Source organism: Bacillus rossius, chromosome 3 (genome assembly GCF_032445375.1).
Source record: "Bacillus rossius redtenbacheri isolate Brsri chromosome 3, Brsri_v3, whole genome shotgun sequence".
Lineage (NCBI taxonomy): Eukaryota > Metazoa > Arthropoda > Insecta > Phasmatodea > Bacillidae > Bacillus > Bacillus rossius.
Window position 1 is genome coordinate 35,324,796 of NC_086332.1, and position 12,497 is coordinate 35,337,292.

Here is a 12,497-nt window from a genome sequence, read left to right on the forward strand (position 1 = left end):
TGTTTGAAACCCGTCAATGTAATATTATGCAATTTTTTTCAGTTTCTTGGAATGTCGTAATTGTGTTAAAGAAAACCTGGAAAAATTCAATTTTAGACCTGGAAAACCTGGAAAAATCAGGGAATTTAATTTACTAGATCTGGTAGACACCCTGCAACTGGTGCCGTCAAGAGAGAGGAAGCGCATGTTGTTTGTCACCAGTCCTTCCACCCAGTCTGTCTGGCGCCCGCATAGCCACATAGCTGTCTGTATTTACTGCTTGAACATTATTTTTTTAACTGACAATGTTTTTCCTTTTTTTGAAAATGCCATTCAAATCACTCGTACTTACGAAAGGGCCAACAAGGAGGCACTCGTAATAACAGGTTTAATTTACTATGATTTACGTAGTCAAACTGACGGTGCATTACAAAACTGTCGTAACAACGAAGGTCTCGTAGTATCCCGTACTCGTAATAATGAGGTTCCACTGTACGTATTTCCGTTAATTAAATAAGTAAGAGGTAATGTCCGAATAAATATTAGATTTCTATTTTAAAATAAATTGTTTTATACTGAAAAAATACCCACACAAAGCGCTCGGAATCTAATATCGGGACTAAAAACATTATGCGACGTTTACGCGAGAGTTTTTTTTATCCAAATTTTGACGACCAAAAATATGGGTGCGACGATTACGCGAGAGCGGCGATTATGCGATAAAAAAGGGTATGTCTTTTACTAATTGACAAACACAACATTCAATTATAGACTTAAAATACAGAAACATTTAGTGAAAGATGCCTACAGAACTATTAACAGATAAATAGTAAAGGTGGGTGGTAACTGAATAGACGATATATATATATATATATATATTGTGTGTATCGGTTTTGTAAGTGTCGGTTGGAAATAATCACATCGGCACATCACTACCTGGAAGCGAAGCTTGTCTTCTTGTCGGCAGGGGTCGCACAGAGCCTGGCGGCAGGCCAGCTGTTGCCATGCTCGCAGTTTGAAGTGAAGGGAACGACGGAGCATCCAGCGAGCGGGGCCCCCAGGAGGAGCCGTATCAACACACAGCTATTGGTAACGTACACCTCCCCCTCGAAGTGATGCTGTTTGATTTGTTCTGTTTTGAAGTGACGATGCCAATAACTTTGGCGTGATTTCAAGAAGTGCATATGTAGATTCAAACTAGCACTCTTTTAGGTAGATTTCAAAGAAATACTTTCTATTGTTGCTGTTGCCATGGTGCGACTTTTGGAGGGTTTTTATATACCGTATTGGTCCGAATATAAGGCGACCATTTTTCCATAAACGAGAGATTCGAAAATTGGAAGTCGCCTTATTTTCGCACCCAAGACGTCAGCACCGCAAACATTAGTTCCAAGCTGAAAGCTACAGTAGAAACATTGTTACACAAAATGTTCACGATTTTTTATATTAACTAAAACTTTGTTACCTCACACGGGGAAAACGATAAATCCACCCAATATTGCATTAATTCTAGGGATGGGGCGACCGAATCCAATATCCGCCGAATCCGCCGAATCCTAGGGATTCGAAGGTTCGGCGGGTCTGATATAGGATTCGTCAAAGGATTCGGTTTTTACTATTTACGGGAAAAAAATACAGTAAAACTTGCTTACGAGGTCCCGCATGGTAGGTTTTTCCGTATAAAGCGTTTAAATTGCCCGAGGTCTCGTCATTTACGCCATTAAATGTGTGATATAATGTCCGTTAAAATTTTTTCTGAAACTTCTTGTCTCAAATAATGGCACACGTAAATATTAGAGCTGTAGCAAACCGTATGTATTCGTTACTGAGTAACGGGAGTGGCATCTAGTAACGAGTAACGAAACGTTACACACGAATGCATTTCGTTACTCGCATCTTTCGTATGTTTCACGCATGCGCGCGCGTATTCGTTACAAAGAACGATGTTTGTTTATTAATAAAAGTATGATTTGGAAATTCGTCGTCCAAGTTTTTTACTGTTTATTAAAGGTATTGTGTGTGTAGACAAAGTTTTAGATTCGAACAGAAACAACGTAAGAAAGTATTTTTTACAAATTATAAATATGTATGTTTTTTATAATCGCGTATTTTCACGTTTTATGTTCTTATCTTAAAAGATATATTATAATAAAGCCGCTCTAATGAGAGTTAATTGTTTCTTGGTTAACAAAAGCTGTTAATTATCAAATATTTTTAATTGTTTATATTCTATTTATTTTTATTTACGCGACGTCATACTGTACGCGTACGAAATACGACTCGATTCGATGCTGTTACATAACATAGCATGTGCCATGTCATGCGGTATCAGAAGTAACGAGTAACGATACGAAAGTAACGAGTAACGATACGAAAGTAACGAGTACTAATTGTTATAGTAACGAATACATACGGGTACACATTTTTTCGTTACTTTTACACCTCTAGTAAATATGAAGAAAAGACAAATGAACAACAACATACGAAGAAATATGGATGATGTACCATAACTACAGTACAAACCCAATAGTTATTTTAAGATAATTACCATAAAAAGAACTAAAGATTCTTTGTAGAATACCATAATTACTACAGAAGCATGATAGCTACCATATTTGCACTATAGTTACCGTAACAACTGAGATGTATATTTACCGTGATAGTAATGTATTATTTATTTATGACATATTAAATTAAAGAACATTGTTAAAAAAAAAAAGGATGTTAAACTTTGATATGTACGGTTGGCACATGTTGCTAAGAAATAATGCGATCTGAAAGAATGCAGTACTACTACGAAAAGTGAAAATGGTACTCGTGGATTTTTAGGTTATGATGGCAGTGTCTTTCGTTTTTCAGTAATATCGGCCGAAAATTAACGAGCGTACTGTATCGGAAGTCGGCAGAAATGCCGATTCAACTAAATATTGGCAAAATCGGCTTCTTCAATACAGCTCTACATTTAATGACATGAGTAAACATATTTCAGACTTCAGGATATTGAAAAAGACTTTAATTTCCATGTAGGTTTATTGTGTGTATGTTTTTTTTTGCAAGTGTAAATTGAATGAAGTAAAATGTTTTTATTTTTATTACTTTCAATTGATTAAACTTTAATGACCAGTTACAGATATTTATGACACTAATTTCGAGGTTAAGCAATTTTACTAACGCATTCCAGCCAAGCAGGCTGCCAGCGAGAGACGCTTCTCTTTTGCTGGAAACACTATCTCCAATCGTAGAGCTAATTTAACTCCTTAACGTGCAGAACAAATTATTGTTCTGAATGATAGATTAAAGAACATAATTTAATACTCTGTGACAATCTTTCTCAGAATTATTGTGCTGAAAAGTGGAAATGTTGAAACAATGTGAATGTACTTTTCAAACAACATGATTTTTGGTGCAAGTTTGTTGAAGCTAAGTAAGGACTCCAGAAAAATTGACAAGGGTGAAATTTTTCCAAAGATATGTTACATTTACACAAACATATACTTGGTTATGTTGGATGATATCAGTTACTAAGGTAAGTGCCCCAGTACTCGTCACTGCTCCAATGGTCGTCACTAGCAACTTCAAATCAAATGTAAATAATAGAGAAGTAGCTCAATATATCGCCAACTTAAATATTGACAAAAATTTAGTCGACGTTCTAGCTGAAATTACCACAATAGTTTTCGGAACAAACACTATTTTCAATCAAAAAAAGTCTGTGCATCAAAAGTTCGTAGAGCAGTGAAGATAAATAGGGGAATTCCTATACTAAAACACTAAGGACGTTAGTGCACATTTTTACTTCTAATTCTGTAATTTTTCATATTTATTCGTGATGTTTTGTGCTGAATGTGTTAGTTAAATGTTCTTGAAGAGGTGAAAGTGTTTATTTAAAAAAATTCGTTTTCTTTGTATGATTTAGTTAGGGTGATGAAAACCGGATCAATAAAAACCTTGTATTGCTAGTGTTCGTCATACCTGACGAGCACTGGTACATTTAATATTTTATTTAAAGTTGTGCTAAGTTACACCCTAAAGTTCTTAAATAATATTGGTTCTTTGTTGTTAATAGACAAAGTACGTTATTATGATCAGATCCAGTAGTCGTCACCTATGACGACTTCCGATGCATGTGTATGACGACTTCTGGGTCGGAAATTACTTTACTTTATTGATTGCAAAAATTGTGTAGGCATTGTTGTTTACATTAATTTAGGGGTCATTCGATATATATTTTGACATTAATAAGTAAACTAAACATTGTAATGTGTCTCGTTCTTTAATTACAGGGCAAAATGCCAAAACGGAAAATACTGTTGTATGAAGAGTCAGCCATGGAAGCTGCTCTTAAAGATGTAGCGAATGGTATGAGTATAAAATGTGCAGCGGAAAAAAATAGTGTGCCAAGGAACACATTGTCCGATAAACACAAAGGCAAATCGCCTTTGGGTAGGAAGATGGGCGGGCCCTGATTCATTTTTATATTTTACTTGTGATACCGCATAACATGCTATGTTATGTTGCAGCAACGAATTGAGTCGTATTGCGTACGCGTACAGTATGACGTCGCGTAAATAATAATAAATATAATATAAACAATTAACAATATTTGATAATTAAACAGTTTTTGTTAACCAAGAAACAATTAAATCTCATTAGAGCGGCTTTATTATATCTCTTTTAAGATAAGAACAAAAAAAAACGTGAAAATACGCGATAGTGAAAAACAAAAACATACATATTTCTAATTTGTAAAAAAATACTTTGTTACGTTGTTTCTGTTCCAATCTCAAACTTTGTCTACACACATAATACCTTTAATAAACAGTAAAAAAACTTAGACGAGGAATTTCCAAATTATACTTTATTAATAAACAAACATCGTTCTTTGTATCGTAAATTCATTGAATATGCGCGCACATGCGTAAAATATACAAGAAATGCGAGTAACAAAATGCAGCCGTGTGTAACGTTTCGTTACTCGTTACTAGACGGCACACCCGTTACTCAGTAACGAATACATTCGGTTTGCTACAGCTCTATGTGCTGTCCCTCTTTGTTCCGTGAGTGCTGTAAGTAAATTCAAAATTTAATGAGGATTATTCATTATATTACTGAACGATCTTTATGAAATGCCATTTTGATGTTTAAAATATAGTACCAAATAAAATTTGAAGCCCAAATAGTACAATACTACCATTCTGGATCCATGAATTAAAACTAATGCAGCCGAAATCGCACATGACGACTACTGGCACAAACATGTGACGAACACTGGCAAACACGAAAATTTGCATGACGACTACTGGCTCGAAATCACACTTTTTTCAAAATTATAAATCTACAAAAATAATTTGTGTTTATCGAAGAGTGTTGGATAGCATTGTAGAGTAAAGTTTGAGGTTAAAAACAAACATGTAGGGGCAGTAATACACCTACAAGGTTATGTACACAATTTTTTTTTTTATAAAACTCTTCTTAGCATGACGACTACTGGTACATCTACCTTAATGAACCAATGGAAACAGGTAAGATTCAATGAAAAAAAAATGTTTTTTTTTTCTAGCAGTGCAAAATGTAAACACACTCTGTAAATAGTTACCCAAAATTAATAAGCCCACTTCATTTTAATACTTTATTCAAACATGATATTAAGTTTAAGATAAAAATAATTTCCCAAAAGTGTAACTGTACCACAAAAGCTCGAGCTCGGCTCGAAGTAAAATTCTTAGGCTCGCAGACCTCTAGCTTATTTATAGAAAAAATCCTAACCGCTAATCTGTACAAAAACTGAAATTTCTCAAGAAAAAATTGTTGTCTTTATATACACTTATACCAGAAATGTACCAAACTACATGTGATAAAGTCAAGGGACTTTTAGTGCAAGCAGAATACATCTCACTTACATTAGATATGTGGACATCATCTATTAAAAGATTCGGGTTTGGGTTCGAGATTCGGCAATTCTAGTCGAGGATTCGAGTTAGGATTCGGATTCGAGGAAATCAGGATTCGCCCCATCCCTAATTAATTCTTAATTGTTTAAAGTTGAAAATTAAAATATTTGTTCTTGAGTAAAAATGTGAATGTTAAAGCATCTAAAAATGGCAACCTTTTATTACACAATTCATGTATGTACTTTGTGTACAATTGCGTGTTAACATTTACGGTAATTTATTTTCAGATTTTTAAGGGAAATATTTGTACTAAAATATCACAGCTATTTTCAGAACGATTGTTTACGTTTACAAACAGAAAATGTTAAGAACATTTTGGATGTAATGTTTGGAAATTCACGGCTGCCAACTGTCTTTCCACAATATTTCTTTGTTGTAAAATGAACATTGCCGAACACGCACGAAGACGCCATATTTACAGGAATTTGGTACGTTGCTTCAAAGGCTATTTTAATAATTTCACAGTAATCCACTCTTTATTGATGTAAAAACTTTTCAAACAACATAATTATCATAGGTTATTCTTTAAAATTCATAGGACAGAGACTCTCTGTCAGAGAGTAATATGGACAACAGGGATGTAGCCACATGGGGCGGCATGGGGCGGTGAAACCCACACTCGGAAATCGCCGACACACACTAATTTTATCTAAAAACCATATCTCTATTCCTGGATGTATGGCAAGGAATGTTATCTCCTTGTTGCGCTAAGCAGTTTTTGCCGCCTGGCCGGAGCTGGAGGAGTGAATATGGAAGGGGGATGAGCTATTTTTAGACAGTCTTGCTGCGTGTGATGTGCCGCTGCAGAGAAGCTCTCTGCTACTTCCTTCCCACCCCAAGTCTCTACGTTGCTAGGCAACCATTCCTCCCCCTCTTTCCTTACGTTGGAGGGACAAAGACAAGGTCAAACACTCCGTGCCGCCTAGCCTGGCTCGTTTGCCGCCGCGCGTCTGATGATTTAGAGATAACAGTGCCGCCAGGCGTCAACAAAGGACCTTCCTATCTTCCGTGTTAAGTGACAAGCAAACCACTCTACTGCACCATCAAAAGTGACATGTAGGCCTATACTAAAACATTAATCTGTTGTATGAGTGTCAGAGTGGATAGGTCAGTTGGACTTGTGAAAGTTTTTCTTTGTTATTGAGAGAAGGCTTGTGTATTATGAGGTGATGAGTATATTTACTTGTTACTTCCAATGGCCTATTTCTAGAGTGCCAAAGGAGTGAGTGAAGAATTTGTGACAAATGGTATACTAATAAAACTTTTGTGAGAAAACTAACATAAATAAGCCATTAGTTTTAGTAATAACATTGTCGGTTCTGTATTTATTTTAAGATATTCACAAAGGGCTTTCTTTTACAGTAGTGTAAACATGTCTAACAATGGGAAAAGAAATCAGACAATTACAAAGTTTTTCGTTTCACAACCAAGAAAAAAACGGGAAATTTTTCTGGACAGTGAGAATGTTCATTCTGAAGAGACTACCAAATCAAATTGTAAAGTATCAGAGTTAGAAAACAAGTGCCTTGTGACAAACACTGCGCCTATTGAAGACCAGCCACCAGTGCCATCAACTAGCTCATCAAGTGTTGTGGGTGTATCTACAGAAGACCAGCTACCAGCAAGCACACTAACACCCTCAACTAGTTCTGCAGTTGCAGTGGGACGAAAACAAGCAGTCACATTTAGGCGAGAGTGGAAAACTAACAGAGCATGGTTGGTTTACAACACAGATGCTAAAGGTATGTTCTGCTTGCTGTGTCAAAAATTTAACAAAACTCCTTTTGATAGAGATACTTGGACAAAATCCCCATGCACTCGTTGCGATTGGAAAGTGTTGTTCGACACAAAAATTGTGCTGCACATATTGATTCACTTAAACTTGAATTGCAAGCCAGCCTTCATGGTCCCATCAGTGACAAAATACAGCCAAGCATGTGTGAGGAAGATCTCATGAAAGCGTTTGCATGTCTATACTTCTTGTGCAAAAAGAAAATTCCTCATACAACAAACTTTGAGCCTATTTTGGACTTGGCATGCTTTCTTGGTGTTCCCATCAAAGACACAATTCGTGTAGCAAAAAATGCTAATTACTGTAGTAGAACATCCATTCAAGATATGGTAATTAGTTTATCCACTGTGATAGAAAATGAGATCTTGGGCAAGTTACAAAATGCACCATTCTTCTCAATTGAAATTGATGAGACTACAGATTCAGCTGTAGTTGAAAAATTAGTCATTCATGCACGTTATGTTGACAGTGAAGGTGTCCTGCAAAGCAGTTTCCTGAAAATTATTGACATTCTCAGTGACTTAGGAAATAGTGGCCTTAGTGGTACAAAAAATTGTACCTCAAATTTGCAAGGTGTTGCCCTGAACTCTGTTAACATTTCAAATGCTGTTATATCATATTTGCATGATAGTGATCTATGTTTCTCAAAGCTGTGTGGTATTGGAACAGATGGTGCACCTGTTCTTACAGGTAAACATAATGGGGCAGTTAAAAAGATAAGAGAGAAACAGGTAGAAATTCAGCAACAGCTAGGTGTAGAAAATGTATGTGAAGCTGTTGGTGTACACTGTGCAGGCCACAGGTTGAATCTGGCTGTATCGCAAGCTGCTGAAAAGACCCTTGGAATAAAAAAATTCTGTGACATTATGAGGCAGGTATTTGACTTTTACCAAAACAGCTCTGTCAGAAGTGCTGGCCTGCATGAATTACAGTGTCTATTTCCTCAAGATCCACAAGGCAAGGTCAAGCAGCCTAGTCATACAAGGTGGTTGAGCTATGGAGAATGTGTACTTCGGATGAAAGATATTTATCCAAGTGTTGTACTTAGTCTTGAAAGGGAATGTGAAGAAAGAAATGATGCAAGGGCTCGGGGTCTGTGTTCTTATGTGACTGAATTCTCATTCATTGCAACACTGTTGTTAATGTGTGACGTATTACCCATCATGAACCGTCTTTCTAAAATATTTCAACAGGAAAATGCTGATTTGAGTATGTATTGTGAAGTCTTTTGTAGATTCAACCATCAACAAACTTCAGAGACTGAAAGATTTTGAAGGATTAAATGAGAGGGAAATTGCATCATATTTGGAAATGTGTGCAAGTAAAGGTGTCTCAGTTCACACCAAGCCAACAAATGCTGCTCATTTCAAGAACATTAAATTACAGTACCTCCAAACACTAATTGAAAACATTCAAGTCAGATTTACCGATTGTGACATTCTAACATGTTTTTCCATTTTTAACCCTACACATCTTTCATCTCCTCATGACCATCGCTTTGATGTGTATGGAACAGAAGCTATAAAACTGTTGTCTGCAAGATTTGGATTAGAATCAAGACTTTGCCTACAAGAATGGTGTGAAATCAAGCAATACATGGCTGATAACCACAGGAAAAAGACTTGTACAGAAGTGGTCCACTTTCTTTGCACTGACAAAACAATTGGCAGTTTGTTTCCAAATATAGCCAAACTTGCACAAGTGTACAGAGTCATTCCACTTCACACAGCTGACTGTGAGAGAGATTTCTCTCAAATGAAGCTCATAAAAACTGACTTGAGAAACAGACTGAGTGAGTTCACGCTTGATTCCCTGCTTCGCATTTCGCTGGAAGGTCCAGATGTCCAAGACTACCCATTTAAAACTGCAGTTCAGCATTGGCAGCACAGAAGAACAGAAGAATTCGCTTGAAATAGAAGTGAACGTTGATGGTTGAGAAAATTTGGTTAAATTTAAACGGGGGTGTTGTTTTTCCTAAAACAATTGACGTTAAAGTTGTGGTATTTAATTTGCTGTGTCGCCATTTATTTGCAGGCAACCCACACTCACATTTTCCTAGCTACATCCCTGGGACAAATATTCACGGTCACGTCACCGAAGTTATTGATGGCCGTATGCTTCACCATGCCAGCTAGCCACTTGTTTTGTTCCGGCAATCTGCATTCGTTTGCTTTGTTACGTTTGACACACTACTAAATAGTAAAACGTAGCTGAAGTAAAACGGAAAGTTAAATGCGGTATTTTAAGAGTGATTAAAGGCCATTGTAAAAATTTTAAATTCGTAGATACAGTAATTGTTTTCTTTTGACTTTTAGGGTAGGCCAAACAAACTTTTTAAAATAAGTAATGAGATAAAAATAAATTAATTGTTATACATAAATGCAAAAAGGATTTTTCAACACAAAATGTATGTCTAATGAATTTTCACATTAATTTCTACCAAAATTATTTTTACATTTGTTTGGCCTCCTGAAACTGCAGGTCGCCTTATATTCCGGCCAATACGGTAGTTTTTCGTTTCCTTGTCCATAGACCTCAAAACCGCGTCAGCTCAAAGTTTGTTTTATTTATATATATATATATATTCTTTTGTGTACCTGATTACTGCTGCTGTTACTCCCATAATATTGATAATATTACATACATTAATGTATTATAACTCATAGGAGTAGTACCAAAATCTTATGTCTGAATACATTTTTGATGCGACCAACCGTAACTGCAAGGGGTTTAAGAAACAAGTGCACTTCAATGGTTGTAATACAAATTATTTTAATTACCATGCACTTCTAATATAAAAAAATGTGTTTGATTACCACTCTGTTTTCCTGAAGCAAATTAGGGTATCACAGGCTTATGCATCACCACTTTATAAATTCCAAACTGTAAGTGGCATTGTTAATAATTAAATCTTGTATGCAAATTAAATTTGACTGATCATATGTCTTTGGCCATAAAATTTGGAATCAATCAAATGTTTTTCTTTGAACATAAGGTACAATATCAACACAGTTCTAAATTTGGGTGAGTGAAGATGTGAGTGGTAAGCTAGAAAATATGCATTGTTATATAAATTAATACAATATGCTGTGTCAGATTGTTATCAATTTTTCACTGCCTACCAATACATCTCTAGCAAACAATAAAAGTCAAAAAATAAATTAAAATTTCTCCGACAATAACAATTAGATTGTTTATGGTTCTTAATCAAAATCCTTACACTGAGCAACACATTTCAACTAACTAAAACACATTGTCTGCTTAAATATTAGTTGGGGATATTTGAAAAACTAAAACATCACATTAAAAAAATAAACTAATAAACAGACAATAAATTTGACCGCGCATTATATAATTAATTTGAATCATAAAGTAATTACTGATTACAACATGGCGCACTTATAATTATTTTTATTGTTCCCGTAACTTAAATGGCAATCACATAAACAAAAATTACGGCGTTAACATAGAGCTACGTAATAGTTAAATAATATATAAACTAGTTAAAAATAACCTTTTTCCAAGTTAAACAACTACATTGAATATTTAGATTCAGTTTTTGACGTGAATACGGCTTTTAAATTGCTTCCATAGTGGGAGGCAATTAAAAAAAAACCAACTGTAGCGGAAGGGCTCTGGCCGATAGAGCCAAGCGTGATCAACTGCAGTGGTCATTACAGCGTTTTGTGGAGAGTCATTTCAGCTGTCTTCAAGATTGTATAATCCAGATCTTAATGAGAAAGTATGATTATGGTTTCGTAGTTTTAAGTTCCAAGGTGTAAAGTGTGCAAAAGAGCATTGAAAATGGGCTGCTCTGTGTTCTTCCAGCTGAAAGGAGTGTTGTAGGTGTAAAACTGATGCATAAAGGTATGCAATACGCGGCTCGAGATATGCGTCTTGAGTTCGAGTCGGCGTGAATGTGAGCAGCTGCTTATACTCGAGGGACAGAGGAGTTCCAACCAGCCCGAGTGATGGTTGAAGTGAGGTGTAGCAGCAGCGGGGTAAACATCAGCACTTTGAGAGAGCCACCAGCTGGCATTAAAATAATGCCTCGTTTCCCAAATTTCGATCAATAAATGGGTCAGATGCCTCGAGATTTGAATCTTGGACACCTTGTTGGTCGAGCGATATTTTAAAAGAAATGCTCTTTGTGTAGCACAGTTTTAAAATAATGACAAATAAACACAAGTAGCAGATCCATTATTTGTTTGTCATTTTCATGGACACTTTGAAGAGTTGATTTCTTGTTCATCTCCAGTTGTGCCTTGGTTCGGCCATATTGCAGTGCTCTGCTGTACTGTCGTGGGTTACACGGTGTGCGTGTGTGCAGCGACCGTACCTGCTGAACGGCTGCCACGTGTACCTGGTGCCCCAGCGAGGGCCGTACTCGGCGGGGCAGGTGCAGCTGGACAGGGCAGAGCTCGCGGCCCTCGTCGTGGCGGGCGGCGGCGTGGTCCTGGGCCGGGAGCCCGACCCCGAGGGCATCTCCCTCTCGCAGCGCACGGTGCCCTACCACGCGACGCCCGGCTCGCCCCTGGCCTGCTGTGCCCACTACCTGCTGTACCAGCCGGGAGGCAGCGGGGAGCCCCGCCTCAAGTACAACATGGCGCACGTCAAGAGCCTGCCCGTCGGCTGGCTGCTGGCGAGCGTGCAGTGTTTCAGCCTCGTCCCGCCAGGCTGCTAGTCACCTCAATCGTACATGTGCACCACAGGTGCTACATATTTTTAACATTGCGGTATTTTTTTTGAAACAATAAAGCTTAGATTTAACTACC

The 12,497-nt window shown here is 37.0% G+C and overlaps 1 protein-coding gene across 4 annotated transcripts in view; it reads left to right on the plus strand.

The window, feature by feature from the left end:
• The window catches only part of LOC134530515 (BRCA1-associated RING domain protein 1-like), a 38,523-nt gene extending 26,026 nt beyond the window's left edge, over window positions 1-12,497 (plus strand). For all 4 annotated transcript variants that reach the window (XM_063365396.1, XM_063365399.1, XM_063365398.1 and 1 more), the window contains exons 8-9: window positions 947-1,068; window positions 12,053-12,497. In XM_063365396.1, the coding sequence (XP_063221466.1) occupies window positions 947-1,068; window positions 12,053-12,406 (476 nt within the window). In that variant the 3' untranslated portion in view covers window positions 12,407-12,497. The remainder of the gene's footprint in view (window positions 1-946; window positions 1,069-12,052) is intronic.